Genomic DNA, 19,134 nt, shown 5'->3' on the forward strand with positions numbered 1-19,134 from the left:
CCACCCTTTTATATTTTATTTGGAGATAGGGTCTAGCTTAGTTGCTGAGGCTTGTCTTGAACTTGTGATCTCCTGTCTCAGCCTCCTGATCCACTGGGATTATAGGCATGCACCACCGGGCCCAGCTAGTTATTATAATTTTTTAAAGGTAGTTTAAGTGTAACCTGCCTAGAGGTGGGAGATAGGCCATATAACCTACGAGCCCTTTTCACACAGAATGCTTGTTACATAGTATGATATCAGCCAGCTACACTTTATCTGCTGTTTAAGGACAAAAATTAAAAAAAAAAGAAATGCTTCCAAGAATTCCTGCTTAGTGATATAATTATTTTCATTGTGTAGAACTAATTTTAAAATCAGTCCTGTCTTAGGCTAGTCGGCAGTCCTGGTATATTATGTAAGTCTCTGTATTATGACTCATGTCTTCTTGCTTCAAATCTGATCAGAATAGATGCTGTTTGAAAGACATCTGTCAGAAGAAGTAGTTGAAACCTCTTGTTTGAAAGACAAAGCCTCTGTATTCTCTCAGTGTTTTTCCCTTTAGTCTCTCCCCCCCCCTAATTATTAGGTAGAAAAGTTATTGTACTGTGCTCTGGATGGAGAGAAATGATTAGCAGGCTTCATTTTAAAATACTCTTTTTTTTTTCTTTATAGAATCTTTCCAGTTGTTTATGGTGGCTATTCAACCAAGAGCCTGGAAGACTATACGTTGAGTTACAGTTTTTCTGTGCTGTGTTTAACTTTGGCCAGGTACTTATTTACTGAAACTTTGAGGGGTTTTTGTCTTCCTGGATGAGTTGAATGCAGAGAAGGGTATGCGGATGTTGTTGTTTTCTTCTAAATCAATAGGGTTTAGTTTGTTTGCCAGCTGCTGGTATACATGACAGCTGACAGCTGCTGCCTGTCTTCTAGTAGAGATGAATTCTTATATTGGTTAAAGTCATCAGAATGTACATTGAGTGTTTCAACCAGCAATACCAAATAATTTTTTTGCTTTGGTTTTGAGATAAAGAATCATAATTTAAGCAGGGACAAGATGTCCTAAGTTCTTTTTAAACTTTTTGTAATCTTAAAAACTCACTTTGAGAAAAATAATTCACCTTCCTTTAAAGGATTTATCCCCTTAGATGGACAAATATTATTTCATTTACATTTTAAACAACAGATACTTAAATCTTTACTTTAAAATCATGTGGTGTGTAAATAAAACTTTAGTCAGGGGTAATACTTTTCTTTCCTTGATAGTTATTTGTGTGCCAAAAATTGCTAAGCATTTTATATTCATTATCTCATTTAAACATCACAATAATACTTGCAACATAGATGTTATCATCCCCAGTTTAAAACATAGAAAACTAAAATTCCATGAAAAAGTGATGTAAAAGGTACTATTGTCTATGTTCATGACACTATTAAAATACATATTTAACAATACGTTTTACATATTGGAAAATATTTTTAGGTGCAAATTTCAAAATTTGATCTTTTCATTAACTGTGGGTGTCGGGGTGGTGGTGCTTGGGATCAAACCCAGGATATTGCATATGCTAGTCAAGTGCTCTATCACTGAGCCACATCCCCAGCTCAGCCCCTTACTTTTTAATTAGAGAATACTCATCCCTCATCCAGAGATTGAATATCAGTTTGAAAAAATATTGTATTTGAAATCAGTATGTTGCCTACTAAATGTAAAATAATTTGCCAAGAGTTAGTTAAGACTTGTCAATAAATGCTCCTGCAAGATTTTTCCTAACATTAATTTCTTGAAGTATTTCCAGTTTGTTTTGCCATTATTGTGGGAACAAAATTGTTATATCTAAAGGTACAAATTACCTCGGTTATTTGTGTCAGCTTATTACAACAAATATGAACTTCCCAAGATCTACTTGATAACTATATCTTACATTGTGATATTAAGATCTGACTTTGTATCCAAGAATTATAAAATACTAGATTGAAAAATCTCAGTCTTCTGTGGCATTATGCATTCAGAAAGCCAATTCAAGCTTAGCCCTCCTAGTCCTGGGGCTGAGAAAGCTTCATTGCACTGCACTTTGTCATGAACTGAATTAGTGCCAGGAATGCTCCCACACAAGTAGTTCAAGGGAGTGAGAGACACACAAACCTCACTCTCATCCAGTCTTCCTCTTGGAGAGGAGGAGAAAGATATTCCCTTCTGACTGCTTATAGTTTGGGGTAAAGAAAATCGGGCCCTTCATATAATGTTATATTGCCTTCTCCATCCCACCTTCCACCAACCTGCACCTCAGTATGCTTCACAAATGGCAGCTGAGCTCTCTTTCTCCCAGGCAGTCCTAAATTTCCTGATCTGGGGCTTATATCTGGTGCCAGTTTGCCTTATTACTCCAATTCCTTCAAGCCCTTTCCCTAACCACTAGCCAGTACCACTTCACATAAATTCTGTTCAGTTATTATTATTGGATATTGCAGCACTTGTTAATTATGTAATTTATGAAGTTTCAACAAAAAAACAATAAATACCTAAGCACAGTGGGAGATTTTTTTTTCAAAACAAGAAAACAAAGACATATAATTCTTAAATATTTTTATTTTTCTTTAGTAAGAAGTCATAGGAATATGGTTGCTCAGCACTAGTTTTTATCACCCATCATAATTAGAACAGAATGATTGGGAAGAGGCAGCAAACATGTCTGGTTCCAGGTACTGAACTTTAGAGTACCTGCTTTGTATGCTCCATTTGAAATGTTGCTCTAATCACACTATAGGTTTGCCTCCTCAAGCACTAAATTTGGTGACTTCCTTAATTCCTGCTCTTACAATTTTATTGCTGCATTCAGAAAAAATAATTTTGTTTTCTTCCCTAGGGATTTATTTCCTTTGGAATCTTTGGATTGGACAAACATTTAATCATCCTGCCTTTCAAAAGAAGGTAAATTTAGTTTTGAAATAAATCTCTATATTCCTAAATTTGATGACAAAGCCATTATATTAAGATACTGATATTTTTATACCTTTAAACTGTTAGACCACCACTAAACACCATACAAGGGTTATCTGTTGATTCACATAGTTGTAAATAACTGCAGAGAAAATGTTGGAAGAACTATTATAAATGGAGCAATATAATTTGCATTTTAACAAAAACTGATGGACTCTGATTTTGATCTATGCCATTAGCTACATAAAGTTAAATAAAACTTGAACATATCTTTAGAAAGGGTAGTATTAAGTGGTGCCCCCAAAGGAATATATTTGATTGTCTTTCACCTTTGACAACAGGATTCTTCTATCAAACTAACTTATAGAAAACTCAATTTTTCTTTCTAAATTATTTTATTGGCTTAGTAAAGGGCTTCTTTGAATTAAGATCAAGAATTTTAAAAAGTAACAAGTATTGCAACTTGTAGGTGGGAGGAAAAGGCAGAGGGACAAATCTTTGTACTTCATTTGCTTTTAAAGTCAAAATTAGTAGAAATTAGAAGTGCTAACAGAATTCATCCTACCTGCTCTATGAATAGTGCCCCAAAACAGTATCTTTTATTCTTTCTTTCTTCTCCTTCAGCATCAGCATCAGCATCATCTTATTCACTAAGATTTCATTGTTAGGGTCATAATCATTTCATGAAGGAAAAGCGTAGTAAGAAAGTTATTGAACTTAGTTATCAGCTTCATAATGTGAACTACTCAACAGTTCAATTGTGTGAGCTGGCCAAAACAAAACCAGTCTGTACTCCAGAGCCCAGTATTTTCCTCTGTGATACCAAAATTTCAAAATGATTGAGTAAACTATTTGATATCTAAGTTATCTTTATGTTTCAAAAATACAGTATAAGGAATATTTCTTAGTAAAAACTGAAATGAGCCAAAAATGTCTAGAGGATTTATAAAATAATTAGGTCACTCACCCAGCCTTCTGTGAAAAGGAAACTAAATGCAGAATCAGTTGTGTTGTAGATGAGATGGGAAATTTGGTGACTGGCTTTGGAACAGCCATTTTGATAGAGCAGAAGGGATTCTCTCTCCGTGCTTTTCTTTCGTTAAAAATAGCCTCCTTCGGCTGGGGTTGTAGCTCAGTGGTAGAACACTTGTCTAGCACATGTGAAGCACTGGGTTCAATCCTCAGCACTACATAAAAATAAAAGTAAAATAAAGTTTTAGAAAAAAAACTTTAAGAAAGTGAATATTTTTTAAAAAAAAATAGCCTCCTTAGTCAGGCATGGTAATACACATCTATAATCCCAGCTCCTGGGAGGCCTCAAGTTTGAGGCCAGCCTGGGCATATTAGTGAGAATCTGTATCAAGACAAAAACATTTCTTAAAAAGGGGCTGAGGGGCTAGGGATATAGCTCAGTTTGGTAGAGTGCTTGCCTTGCATGTAACAAGACCCTGGGTTCAAGCCCCAGGACCACAAAAAATGGTGGGGGGTGGGGGGACTGAGGATGTCACTCAGCAGTAGAGCATTTGCCTAGGTTTTCACAAAGTTCCAGGTTCAATCTCCAGTAAGAAAAAATAAACTCCTTAAATTTGGTTTTCAGACTTGAATTTCTATGGAACAATAAAGAAACAGCAGAAAACAGAGATTCTCTTGTTTCTGAGGAAATAAAAATGACCTGTCAACAATTTATCCATTATCACCGTGACCTCTGTATCCGTAACATCGTCAAGGAAAGAAGGTAAGCAAATTGCCATTGTAGATCCAAATAATTATATTTTAGATTAACTATTTTTGGATTTTAATAGGCTAATAGTTATGGGTCAATTTTTAGTTTAAGAAGTAGCATATGAAAGAGACATATTACTTTGATTTTACTATTTTAAAATATCATATAACTTCTGATTTCTACATAAAATGTGAGAACTTTAAAACAAACCCGAATGTGGTAGAATATTAACATTCACTTCATGTTGGCCATTAGTGTCTCTCACAAAGCTTTGAAATACATTGGATTCAGAAATGGTTTTATATTCCCATTTTCTAGTGTTATATTATTATATTGTTTCATATTGCCAAGAAAACAAAATGAAGGCAGGAGTGGTGGCACACTCCTGTAAGCCCAGCAATTTGGGAGGCTGAGGCAGGAGGATCGCAAATTCAAGGCCAGCCATGTTAACTTAGTGAGACCCTGTCTCAAAATTTTTTAAAAAAGGATGTAGCTCTGGGGTAAAGTGCCCCAGATTCAATCTCTGGTACCACAAATAATAATAATAATAAAATTTCTGCCTCTTAATTAATTCTGCTGCTTATATTTCACCTCAAGTCCTAATCTTCCTTTGGTATATGACATTATATCTTCAAGGTATGGAATATACTGCAGCAGGAAATGACCAACTTTGAATAAACAAATTTGTAGTGAAAATATTTTTGGTTGTCATGCAAGAAAAATAAAACATAAGGAAAGTAACATGTGTATAACGGAAAATTATATAGGAGAGTTTATTTGCACCTATTATGCCACTATATTTAATATACATGCCATTATAATCAGAAGGTAGCCTAGGTTAGATGGTGGAAAGGGGAAGCATTTGGGTGTAGGTTAATACTAGAATTCAACTCCTGAATTGAAGTTTCTTGGCTGTGTGACAATAGGCAGGTTCAATTCTCTAGCCTTAGTTTTCCTTTTCTTTAAAAATCCGACTCTCAATATTGTTTGAATTAGGTGACAAAATGTCTGTGATATGCCTAGCCTAATGGTAAACTATGGAGAAAAGCTAATGTTCTACCCTTAAAGGGCTGAGCACAATTATTTCAAGATATTATCCGCATCAACAACTTGTTTTTCAACTGCTTTTCAAAATTAAAAAAGAAAACTCTGTTGTTATCTCTGTCAGGCCTGTTGTGATTGCCAACTGTCGGGAAGTGTAGCTCTTACCATTTGCAGGGCTGCCAGGCTGCCTTGGTCCCAGATGGTTGAATGGGCACCAGCTGGTAGTGTTCTGGCCTGTTCCCTGTCCCTTTCCAGGCTCTACTGCCTGTACAGCATCACATTCTCTGACACTCTGTACATCTCCATGGGCTTTTGTTACAGCTGCCTGATCACAGTCTTCAAGAAACTATTCAATTGGTGTCTGGGACAGAAGGCATTAGGACTATAAATTAAAAGCCAACAAACAGGAAGAAGGCTCAGACAGGGGTTGTAACATTCAGGCTTCTGTCAAAATGATGTTTGCAGTTGCAAAGAATTAAGTTAAGAGTTCTTATTACTAAGTTAAAATATTGTAATCTGGGGTTGGGGATGTAGTTCAGCGGTGGAGTGCTTGCCTAACAAGCATGAAGGCCCTGGGTGACATCCCCAGCACCTCAAAACAAAACATACTGTGATTTTTACATACTTGAGAAACATTTTCGTTTATTAACCTTTTTTATAATTCTTATATGATACACATATATTTTATTTATGATAAAATGTTTTTAAATTCTTGTCACCTGTTTCTCATTTCATCTCAGTCTTCATTCGCTATTTCTCATTGTCAAGCACTTTAGGTTTTACAGCTTGACTGATGCTTGTGGACAGATTTTTGTTGTCTATTGCATATTTGTACAGAATTTATGTAATTGGGTTTGGTTGGGTTTTTTTTTTCATTTCTCTTTTCCTTGTTTATTTGAACACATTTGAAGGACCTCATATTTGCATTAAGAAGACAAAATTTAAGTGATCAAGAAGTAGATTTATAAAGCACATTTTAAAAAATCTTAAGATTTGTAGCAAGACAGATCTCACTTATTCTTTCCTTGCTCTTTAATGAAGCAAATCCTGACAAACACAAAAGTGAGGTTGTCTTGGTTGCTGATGGAAAGAAACACTACTTGTGGGCACGATAATAAAGTTTGATTTGAGTAGTTTAATAAAAATAGTCACTTCTTAAGAGCTTACAAAAAATATGTAATGTTCCTGAGACAATTAAAATTACTTAGCACAAATAAGAATATAAGAAATTATAATATATTTAATATTCAGACATTACCTATGTCCATTTTTTGTTGTTGAAGCGTTTCTGTTTTCACAAGCATTATTGGCATATTTTATTTTTCTCCAGGAGTCTTTCTGGGGTCAGGAAAGTTAACAATTCCTTTATATTCAGAACAGTTTCATTCCTGCCATGCTTTTAACTATCGTGCCGTCTTCCCTTGTTTCCTTCTATTTTTTCCTTGCTTGTCCTCTACCATGCAGTGCTGATACCAGGTTTACAGAACATATGGGTGAATCATTCCTTTGACATACAGGTGTGGTGCAAAGACTTCTGCTGGGACCTTCTGTGGCTGTGACCAGGTGAACTGGCTAATTGAAGTTGGCCTTGCCTCTGACCGTGGTGAAGCTGTGATATATGGAGACAGACTGGTGCAAGGGGGAGTCATCCAACATATTACCAATGAATATGAATTTCGGGATGAGTACTTGTTTTACAGATTTCTTCAAAAGAGTCCTGAACAGACTTCTGCTATTAATGCAGACAGCCCCCAACAGGAAAGCTATAAAGAAATTGAGCATTCACCCCCATCTTCACTTTCTCCTAAGTCCTAAATGATAAAGGAGAGAATCCTCCATGGAATCATATTCTAGTCCCAGATCCAGTATTTATCTGTGTGATCTTGGGAAAGTTAGACCCTCTCTGAGCCTTAGTTGCCACTTCTGTAAAATCTGACAAGATGCATTCCCCCCGCCCCGTGCTAACACTGTGGTTTTAGTATGGAAAACACATAGGAAAGTGACCTAGGAAAAAGAAAGAAACAAAAGGAAAAGTTCTGATAGTGAATATAATAATTACTATAAATAATACTAATGTGGCAACATTATAAAATGATTTCTTCCTGCAACTGTTTGCTATAACTTCAAAATCAATATCCAGTTGACAATTCCTTTTAATTGCCAAATTTGACAGATGTTCTGCTGGTGAAATGGACATAAAATTATGGTAACTTTACATTTATTAATGGCACTTCCTAAAAAAAATAATTTTACTGAATCTAATAAGAGGTTCTTATTCCTCCCAGCCCCCGTCCATTTCTTCGAAAAAACTCATTAACAAATTAGAATCACTGCCTTTTTTTTTTAAATAGGCTTGTCTCTTCTTGCTCTTATAACCAAAGTACTAATCTATGTCATTAGGAAAGGAATAAAAACCTCCATAAATATTATCATCAAAATCCAATCTCTAACTTTTGTGCTACAGATAGTAATTTGTGCATATTTATTTAAATATTAAAAAATTATTGTCATGTGATGTATCACTTATTATTTGCACAAAGCAACATAGTACAGAATAATAACCCTACTACTTTTCTCCCTGCAGTGAATAAAAAGGACCATATATATAGGCCAAGTCAAGAGTTAAAACTTCTAGACATAGCACCCTATGACTACCTTTAGAATTCAGTCTATGAATTCTATGTATTAAAAAAAAAATATGTTTTTTAAATTTTTAAATTACTAAATGTTGCTATCTTAGTCCATTAAGGCAGCTATAACAAAACACCACAAACTGGATAGCTTATAAACAACAGAAACTTATTTCTTATAAGTCTGGAGGCTGTGTAGTCTAAGATTTAAGACATGGGCAGGCTCAGTGTCTGGTGAAGGCCTGATTTCTGGTTTACAGCTGGTGCCCTTTTGCTGTGACCTCACATGGTAGAAGGGAAAAACTCTTGTCTCTTCAGCCCTGAGAAAGGGACTGATGCCATTCATGAGGGCTCTACCCTCACGACCTAGTCACCTCCCAGTACTATCCCACTGGGGATTACATTTTAACATATGAATTTGAGGGGATGCAAACATTCAGACCATAACAGATAAAGTTCATCTTCAGAAAATTAAAGGGAGTTATTCACATGATTTTTGAACATCTACTTAATTATTAGGTGTCAGTTTAACTTACTTAAAATATGTTGAAATGTTTATCTCATGTTTAGTGTTTTCTATATAAAGCCATTTAGAAAATTATTGCCCTTTTAATGCAACAGATATATAAATTTTTTAAAAACCTGCATGGAAGCCTAGTGTATTTAACAAGTAAATTTTACTTTAGTATACCATTAACCTATACAAATTTCAAGCTATCATTAGAGAATGGGCGTGTTTTTAAACAGAACTGTCTTGTGGGGGAACTTTTTCTAAAAAAATATGACCACGTTAATACTCTTTGAATGCTCAGGAGTAAGCATAAAGCCTCACTGCTGTTCCAATAGAGATGTAACTCACATGCATGCAGGCAACTCAAACTCAAGTGGAGAAATTTTTTATTTATGAACAAGTCATACAAATAAGTCATACTGCATATGTTCTGTTATTTGCACAAAAGGATTCTGCAACCTCTTTTTCCATGGGAGACACTAAAAGAAAATCCTAGATCAGAATGATCTGCAGTTTCAGATAAAGGATTTTAAGAGATGTTTTTAGATTAAGGATATGTTAATTTTATTAAATGAAAATATTTGTAACTGTTACTTTCTCACTGACAAAGCAAGTTTCTCAATAAACTACCTATTTTAACTTTCACTGCTGTCATCTTTTCTTTGGGCAACTGCAATGATACAGATACTATCAAACGGGTCTTTAATCTAAGTTCTTAATGTTTTCTTAAATGAGTTTCTTAAGACTGTCCCTTTCTTCATGACCCATTAGGTCCTGTGCATAGGAACTTCCCCAATTATGAATTCACTAAACACCTTTTATGAGTGAGTTAATATGAAATTAAGAGTGCCTTACATACATTTCATGATTTTTCTTAAATATTATTTTTAGTTGTGGTTGGACACAATACCTTTATTTTATTTATTTTTATGTGGTTCTGAGGATCAAACCCAGCGCCTTGCACATGCTAGGCAAGCACTCTACTGCTGAGCCACATCTCATGATTTTTCATATGTAGAGTCACAGCTGAGAAAATTATCTGGTACAATTTTGATTAAAATCTACCCCTTTTTACTAATCTTCAGCATAGTCTATTGTTATCTTAACTCTCAATGAACAAGTCCATGCCTAACTTGTGCTTTGCTTTTAATATTTTTAGAATAAGATAAAGTATATTTTGGTACTTGGAGAATAATGATTAGTGACCCAAAAGTTATGCAAAAGAGAAAAATTCACTATGTAGAACTGTTTTTGGAAAATTTTACAAGAAGGAACTAACTTTCCAAAATTCTAGGCTACATATTATTTCTAGGACAACATTCTTTTTTTAACAATAAATATATAAACTGATATTTTCATCAAGATCAAACAATGTAGCTTTCTGTAAAGTACTCAATTTATTAGATGACTCCCTTGGTTTATAACATAATTTAAGGGTTGACCTAATAAAAAGCTTAATTCAGCAACTATATTTTTTACTCTTACAATAGATAAAATTTAATAAAACCTTAAATTTTTTACAATATATCCCAAGGCATTAATCACCCCCACAAGTACTCACAGCCCAATTGCATTTATACAGTAAAAGTCAAGCTATATTATATTAATTTACACTAATAATTACATACATTAATAATACATTAATAATCCTTGTGTTTTTAAACATTTTGTTGTAGATAGACACAATATATTTATTTTTATGTGGTGCTGAGGATTGAACCTAGTGCCTCACACGTGTGAGGCAAGTCCTCTACCACTGAGCCATGGCTCCAGCCCCAATTATCCTTGCTTTCATATGGGGATATATTCCCATTTCTAATATGGAAAGAAGCAACAGCTTGATTTGAAACTTATCAAAAGCTAACAAGTTGTATAGATAAATTATCTAGATAATTTCTGCAACCTTGCTTTTTATAGGCAGAGGACTGTATAAATTTTTCCTGTCAGTATCTGAATATTCATTTTGCAAATATCTATTAATAAGCATTTATTACATGCCAGACACAATACTGAACACTGCACATACAACAGTAAGAACAAATATGATTCCTAGTTTCATAGAGCTTAGTTCTACTGTGTTTAAAGTTCTGTGCAAATGTTTAATGTATAATTAATTTGTGATCAGGATAGCGTGTGGCTCCAAGAGTATTTAAGAGAGACCTGACCTTGTGGTTTGAGGAAAACTTCCTTAAGGAATTCCTGTCTTGGCAAAACCATTAAAAGAACTACAAAAGGTGAGAACACGGAATGAATGTTCCATGAGGAAGGAACTGGGCACATTCCAAGACTTGAAAGGGCAGCATAGGTGAAACATAAAAAACAATGGTGAACGTGTAATAAGATAAAGACAGAGGACAGATTAATTAGCAGGCTCTTGGTGGTATTTGTTAAGAGACTTTAACCCAAGAACAATGTCTTTGAAAGAGTTTTAGACTCAACAATAAGAAAATGAACAAACAACTGATTTCAAAATGGGCAAAAGATCTGAACAGACACCTCACCAAAGAAGATGTACCCAGGTGGCAAATAAGCAATGAAAAGATGTTCAACATTTCATGTCACTAGGGAATTGCAAATTAATACGAGAAACAACTGCACAACTATTAGAATGGTAAAAATTTAAAACACTGACATAAAAAATGCTGGGAAGGATATGGTGCAACATTGCTGGTGGGGATGCAAATGGTAGTGACTCTGGAAGACAGTTTGGCGAATTCTTACAAAAACTGAACATGGTCTTACCATATGACCCAGCAGTTGCACACTTTGTAATTTACCCAATGTAAGTTGAAATTTTACATCCACACAGAAACCTGCATATGGCAGTGTGTAGATTTACTCATAATTGCCAAGACTTAAAAGCAACCAAAATGTCCTTTAGTAATGATACATCCAGACAGTGATACATCCAGACAGTGGGATATTATTCAGGCTAAAAAGAAAGGCGTTATCAAGTCATGAAAAACACGGAATAACTTAAGTGTATGTTACTAGTAAGCAAGAGAAATCAATCTGAAAGAATACCTACTGTATGATTCCAACATTATGGGGAAAGCAAAACAGAGAAAACTAAAAACAAAATAGTGGTTTCTAAGAGACAGTGGAAGGCTAAACAATTGGAGCTATAAGTTCACTGGTAAGCCAACTCTTGATACAGAGTGTGTTTAAATGAAAGTGTATTTTCAGAATTAATACAATGACAAAGATTTAGTGTGTAAATCTAGAAAATTCCCATGTTAGCACTGGTTAATATTTGCTTAAAGCGTAAGAAAACTCACCACTTCATATTTTTTCCGTTACTAAAAAAAACTTAAAATAATTGATAAAATGATTTGAGGGTTCTACGAAATTATAAGTATAAATCCATGCATCATATTAATGTCTTATGCTTTATGTAGAATTGAATACTTAATTTTTTTTAGTTGTAGATGGACACAATACTTTTATTTTATTTATTTGCATGTGGTGCAGAGGATCAAATCCAATGCCTCACACATGAGAGGGAAGTGCTGTACCACCGAGCCTCAGCCCCAGCACCTGAGTACTTAATTATTGTGACAAAAAAAAAGTTATTGTGGCTAAAAGAAATAATTGCCTGGAATAACACCTAGCTACCTCATGATATATGTTTGGTTTTCTTTGTCAGTATCTCAGCAAAACTATATGAGTTTTAACAATTGAACTATCACTTGAATGCTATTAAAGAATAATAGCTAAGTAGGTTTACCTCAAGACAATGGATTCTGACTTTGAGGGAGATTTCCACCATTTCTATGATTGCTATGAAGTAATATTTGCCTTATAAATTCTAATTTCATCCTTTGTACTCTGAGGAAAGAGATTAGCAATTTTATCCATATCAAGATGCTTGTTTTGGAGGACTGACTCCATCTTTTTGAATAGTTCTTTCTCCAGCTTCCTCATGTTATCCAGTATTGTTCCTAAACAGTATTTATCCTAAACAATGAAAAGTACACAAATACACATACATGAGTACATGAATCTATCCAAATTCCAACCCACCCTCACAGACAAGATTTGTTCACTGTGGTTTCTACTTCTGGATTAGTTACCCCTCCTAATATGTAAATATAGAAGGAATGAATCTCTATTTTAGACTGAATGAAATCCCTGCGTTCAATTATCAGCATCAAAAACAACAACAACAAGGGCTGGGGTTGTGGCTCAGTGGTAGACATTTGCCTCACATGTGTGAGGCACTGGGTTCATTTCTCAGCACTGCATACAAATAAATGACTAAAGGTCCATCAACAACTAAAATATATATTTTAAAACAGCAACAACAAAATCCCTGCACATAACAAAGTTAACATTCATATTTTTTGCCTCTTTGATGCAAAACACACAAACATAAATGACCCAAAAGTCAACTGAGAGGGGCTGGGGCTGGGGCTCAGCATAGCGAACTTGCCTGACATGTGTGAGACACTGGGTTCAATTCTCAGCACCACATATAAATAAATAAAAGAAAGGTCTATCAACAACTAAAAAATGTTTTTTTAAATCACCTAAGAAATAAGCTATGAAAAAAAACCCAGCCAAGTCATTTAACATTTATACCAATAAATATAGAAGATTTTCTATCTCACTAGTAATCAAGAAATGTAAATTAAAACTATCAGTAGGACTGAGTCTCCCTAAAACAAAAAAGTAGTTATAGAGTCAGAACTACAACACAGCTTATTGATACCACCCTCAAATTACATTATTTTTCCACCACTTTATATTGTCAATCAACAATTAACATCTTTTAAACAGTAACAGCTTCTAATGTTTTTAAACATTTATTTATTTATGTATCTTTAGTTTTAGGCAGACATATTATTTTTTTTAATGTGGTGCTGAGGATCGAACCCAGTGCCTCATGTATGCTAGGTGAGCACTCTACCACTGAGTCACAACCCTAGCCCCGAGCTTTTCATTTTTATCCCAAAATTACTTTGTAATTCCAATCAGCAATTTAATTTACTTTAACAAATATTTAATACTAACTCTATAAAGCTCACCTCCCAGAAGCAGTATAATGGGGAAAAGAGAAGTGAAAGCTCATGAGAGCAATTATGAGCAACAAAGGCTGTGTGGAAACTGCACAGGAGGAGTAAAGGGAAGTTCCTGAAGCATAACACTAAGGGACTTGAGCAAAGACCAAAGAATCAGAGTGCACATCATTGTTCACCACACTGTTCTGAGTGTGGAGAATAAGCTAAGTACATAGGAATGATAGACACCTCAGGCCCAGTCACTTGGGCCCCAGTCAGCATATTAAGTGGGTTCCTATTACTTGCCTCTCATTTCACACCACTAAGCTACAAAACAGTATTTAGACTGTAGACCAGATGTGAAAACAAACTGGTCCCCAATAAAGCAGAATCAGCATTAAGAATTCTTAGCAAATAGGAAGTCTGGCAAAGTGCTTCAAGCAAAAGCAAAATAGTGAAGTGGGGGGAAAAAGGCAGATAACTATGCAAACATATTACAGGCAAAAATGAGTAATTGCCTGGAGGAAAATTAATTTAATTGATTTAAATGTAGACAGATGTAAATGCCTAGATCTTGAAAAAGTTAAAGGATTATATAGCAAGAAAAATTAGCAAGTGGTAAAAATAGCCAAGAAAAGATATAGGATGGTTAATCTTTTCCTTCATTGCACGTTGTCAATTGATAGTTGCCTTTAGACAGCACTTGTACTTTCTTTTTTTCTTTTTTATTTCTTTCTTTCTTTTCTTCTTCTTCTTTTTTTTTTTTTGCAATGCTGGGTGGGGATCAAACCCAAGGCCTCATGCATGCATGCTAATGCATGCTAAGCAAGTACTCTACTATTGAGCTACAACCCCAGCCCCATTTCATTCTTATGGGGGGGGGTTGGACAGGCAAGGGATAGGGAAGGCTGAAGAGGTATATTTTATAAAATTAAGTTTCAATCTATGTCATAAAATAAATACATCTGCTTATTTCTGGAGATTTCAGGTGATATGTTGCTCTTTACAATGTTCACATTTTTAAAATAATAAGCATATATTATCTTTTTTAAAAACAACTTATTATTTTAAGTCTATGTGGCCTTCAATCACTTCCAATTAATTTTCATCTGCAGTTGTAGGATTAAAATTTACTGCCCTTTAGAGTCTTTGTAATTTTTGGTGTGAGATACTAAGCTAATTACTAAACCTCTCTCCTAGTCTTGGATTCCTTATCAGTAAAATGGAGATAACAATAGTACCTATCTCATAAAATGATTGTGCAGATTAAATAAAATAATCCATATAAAATGGTATATGATAAGTGCTTAATAAATGTTAGTTATTATTATGTTTAATATACTAAATTTCTCTAAAATAGTCACAACATACATATTCTTAACCAAAAGTAAAAATAATACAGCTTTACTATAGTAATAGCATCTACACTATTTCTTTTTTTTTTGGGGGGTGGGGGTAGAGGGTACCGGGGATTGAACTCAGGGGCACTTGACCACTGAGCCACATCCCCAGCCCTATTTTGTATTTAAAGACAGAGTCTCACTGAGTTGCTTATTACCTCGCTGTTACTGAGGCTGGCTTTGAAATCCAATCCTTCTGCCTCAGCCTCCCAAGCTACTGGGATTACAGGCGGGCACCATCATCTCCAGCAGCATCTATACTATTTATAATCCTACTTTTTACATGAAGGAAAGAAATTGGTTCTTCAATGTTTAGAATTCAGATTGAATCATACTTTAAACTATTCTAATGATACAACAGATAATATAATAATACCTCATTATTATTTATTACTTCCAAAGCCTGTTGGTGGTTTTGGTAGAGTGGGTGTCTTCTGTCAGGCTTACTCTTTAAGTGCAGCCTCTTTTTAACTGGATCTTCAAGTTCAAATGTTGGTGAACTGGTATCCAACAGTTGTGAAATATGTGGCACAAATATGAAAGGCTTAAAAACTGATCTAGAAGAAAGAGACTTAATTAAATTGACATGTCAAAATGTTTAAAAATTCAGCATTATTCTAAGTTTTCCAAGATTCTCTTAGAGAAGTTTCTGTTAATGATGCTACATAAGTAAGTTGTTCCTGTCATATTAATTATGCTATGCCCAAATCCCAGTGTACAGTGTGATCTCATTTATAGCAGGGGCAATGCTTAATTTAGGGCTGCATTCATACCGACCTACTGAGAGCACAGCACATATACCATGTCAGTGAATGAACAGTTTTCCATTTCCTAAGGTAAGAACAATTCTCAGTGTTATAGACTGAGGATTATAACTTGGAGTGAAAATCAGTACAAGTGTTAATGAAGGGACACAGGTTTCACACTCTAACTTCTTGAAGTATCTTTAACAATATGAAAGTCTATAACATTAAGGGATAGCAAGTACGAAATCATTTCTAAATGTAATGTGGTGTTAAATTTGGTAAGAGATACAAATGACTTGAATCAAGATAGTCTATAAATAAAGTCCTAAAGATATAACTTGAACTACTGATAGTTTAAGTTTTATATGTATGTGTTTTCTATATGTACAAAAGTAAATCTAGCACAACTACATTACTTATTCAATTTACTAACTTATAAATCATCTAATGTCATTAATGTCTGAAATCTGAGTAGAGAAACCTATCTACCTTCTTTTCTTGACAATGTTAAATATATTTGTAGGAAAGAGGAGTACAGATAAGGGTAAATACAAAACTATAAGCCTTTTCTTCCCATAAAAAATGAGAACAGTTACACATTTATGGAAATTGCAATCTAAAATTGGCCCAGAAAATCCACCAACAAGTTGTCTTATTTATGTAACAAAAATTTAGTCTCACAGAATTATCAACACACTATGATTCTTCCCCATACCATGACCACTTGCTAGTTCACAGTATTTTGTGACTTTACCTCTCAGGATCAGGAGTCCCCGTAAAGAAGTGAATGCAAGGAAGGTTGGAATCTTGAGGTAAAACAGAAACCATGCTTGCAGTGGTCAGGAATTCTCCCTCCATATTAATGCCACTTGGTTTATCTCGGAGAATTTCCATCATTGTTTCAAATGTTATGTTTCCTAGGGAAATAATTTTAAAATCCATTAAATATGTTTGCATATATATATTTTACAATTACAAACTGCTTTCTCTACTGACAATATAGGAGATATCGATTTTGGTATAAATGAGATATCAACTATAAACAAACTCTGTTTCAACAGCACATTGTCACAGAAAGATATTTTCTTTTAAATATAAAATATGCAAAATCTCAAAAACATTCTAACAGGTAAAAACTTTGTAAGCAAAAGCAATCAATAGTATAAAAATACATTCAATCCTATTGCACTAACAGAATTTTTAAGGCATATTTAGTAATGAACTGATGATATTTCAATAACCTATTATCTGAGCCTGTCCATTCAATCAATAAAAATATTGTATTTAGTTTCCAATATTATAAAAAATTATTTTTATAAAACAACACATTATTTTTCCTATATTAATTTCTGTGTCTGACATTAATAAGCTTACATTAAAGTGTGGGCTAGAACTTGAAAAAGAATGAAGATGACAAAACACATTATGGTTAATGGAATTTGGGTGTGCATAATCCTGCTGGGCTACTTTAAAAATTAAACGTCCATGTGTGAGATGAAACATGTATGTGATGATATATTGCATGTGATTATACTGTTTTATGCTTTTATATTTAATGTGTATTGTTTTTCAGAATTTTTTTTGAGGAAAATAGAAAAAATTATTTTCTATCTTTAGTAAATATAACATGTCCCTGGTTACACAGAGTTTCAGAATTCAGTATTTGGAAAGCATCACAAAAATTTTTTTAAAGTCATTGATGTTTTCAGACAGCTCTGTTCCTTGCTATACACATTTATAGTCAAAGATGTGGCTCAGAACTACCTTACAGTAACAACAACAACAACAAAAAAACCCTAACCTACCTATATAGTTATTATGGTTTGGATATAAGGTATTTCCCCAAAGTTCCTGTGTGAAGGCAGAAATGTTCAGCAGTGAGAGGATTAGATTGTAAGAGTTGAAACCTAATTAGTGGATTAAGCCACTTGATGGATTAATAATTTGAATGGACTAGTTGGGCAGTAACTATAGGCAGGTGGGAATGACTGGAGGAATTAGGTCTCTAGAGGTGTACCTTTGTATTTGTCCCTGATCCCTCTCTGTCTGCTTTCTGGACATCATGAGTTGAGTAGTTTTCCTCCATCAGCCCTTCCACCATGATGTTATGCCTCACCAAGAGCTCAGAGCAATGGAATCAGCTGAGACCTCTGAAACTGTGAGCCAAAATAAACTTCCTCCTCAAAGTTGTACTTGTCAAGTATCTTGGTCACAGCAATTAAAAAGCTGACTAACACAGCAGTCCTACAAAAATAGTTTGTTTTTCTTCTGACCTATCATTAATTTTCTTCTGCAAAATTTATCACTCCAAATTCCTCCTAAATCAAATTCAAACTCCTGAAAATTAAAACTTACTATTAAGCTCAACTGAAATGACCTTTTCCTCTCCATCTATAAGCATTACTAATCTTTTGTTTATTTGTTGTAGCCCCATCATTAGATTATACATTCCCTATAGAAAAGGATGATATTTCCCTCTATTTAGTTCTCATTTATTTAAAAAAAAAACATTTTGGGGCATCTGTTAAGTGCCAGGCACTGTCATAGAAACTAGAGGTGTATATCTATATAGAGATATAAATATGAAGAGATATATCTCTTCATGAATATGATCCAATTTCAACTAAAGTAACAACAGTTAACAAGTCATTGACAATCTCTCCTAAAAAGTTTCAGAATAGGCTTAAAAGTTTTCCTTTGAATATAAGAAATTCTCATTATCAAAAGAAAACTGACACAAGAAAAGACTACTACTCAAAGTAACACATTTAAAATGAGAATCAAAACTTCATGGTAAATAATGGAGTAAAAAGGATTGATTGAACTTTTAATGTAAAATAAAAATATTACAGAAATAAATTTATATAAGTATAAACTTACAAAAAACAATTTAGTTTTAAATTTTAACATGCTAATTCTTAGAACAAAGAATGAAGTATAATTTTTCCAACAAAATTTTATGAGAATACTTTATGACTACTGCAGGATGATCATAAAGACAATTTTCACAAAAATATTTGAGGATTACATCAAGTTTCTTAACCCATCATTTCCCAGCATCCAATAATGGGTTGTCACTCTCTTAATCCTTTAATACTGAAGTCACTGTCTTTGAAAGCACTTGATCATATTACCATCCTTAGTTTTCTCTTCAATTAAT

The 19,134-nt window shown here is 34.0% G+C and overlaps 2 protein-coding genes across 5 annotated transcripts in view; one reads left to right on the forward strand and one right to left on the reverse strand.

The window, feature by feature from the left end:
* LOC144253040 (lysosomal cholesterol signaling protein-like) overlaps positions 1-7,967 on the forward strand; it is a 48,343-nt gene extending 40,376 nt beyond the window's left edge. Inside the window, exons 13-16 of the mRNA XM_077794994.1 lie at positions 655-750; positions 2,847-2,911; positions 4,518-4,655; positions 7,205-7,967. Of these exons, the coding sequence (XP_077651120.1) occupies positions 655-750; positions 2,847-2,911; positions 4,518-4,655; positions 7,205-7,502 (597 nt within the window). The 3' untranslated portion in view covers positions 7,503-7,967. The remainder of the gene's footprint in view (positions 1-654; positions 751-2,846; positions 2,912-4,517; positions 4,656-7,204) is intronic.
* Positions 5,992-19,134, reverse strand: part of LOC144253039 (secernin-3-like) — a 34,053-nt gene continuing 20,910 nt past the window's right edge. For 3 of the 4 annotated variants that reach the window (XM_077794992.1, XM_077794991.1, XM_077794990.1), the window contains exons 6-8: positions 16,729-16,891; positions 15,605-15,785; positions 10,535-12,785 (exon numbers count right to left, since the gene is read on the reverse strand). In XM_077794992.1, the coding sequence (XP_077651118.1) occupies positions 12,609-12,785; positions 15,605-15,785; positions 16,729-16,891 (521 nt within the window). In that variant the 3' untranslated portion in view covers positions 10,535-12,608. Of the gene's footprint in view, positions 6,070-10,534; positions 12,786-15,604; positions 15,786-16,728; positions 16,892-19,134 lie in introns of those variants that run through there. The other variant, XM_077794993.1, reaches the window with a different exon arrangement.

The sequence above is a fragment of the Urocitellus parryii genome, unplaced genomic scaffold (genome assembly GCF_045843805.1).
Source record: "Urocitellus parryii isolate mUroPar1 unplaced genomic scaffold, mUroPar1.hap1 Scaffold_87, whole genome shotgun sequence".
In the NCBI taxonomy this organism is placed as follows: domain Eukaryota; kingdom Metazoa; phylum Chordata; class Mammalia; order Rodentia; family Sciuridae; genus Urocitellus; species Urocitellus parryii.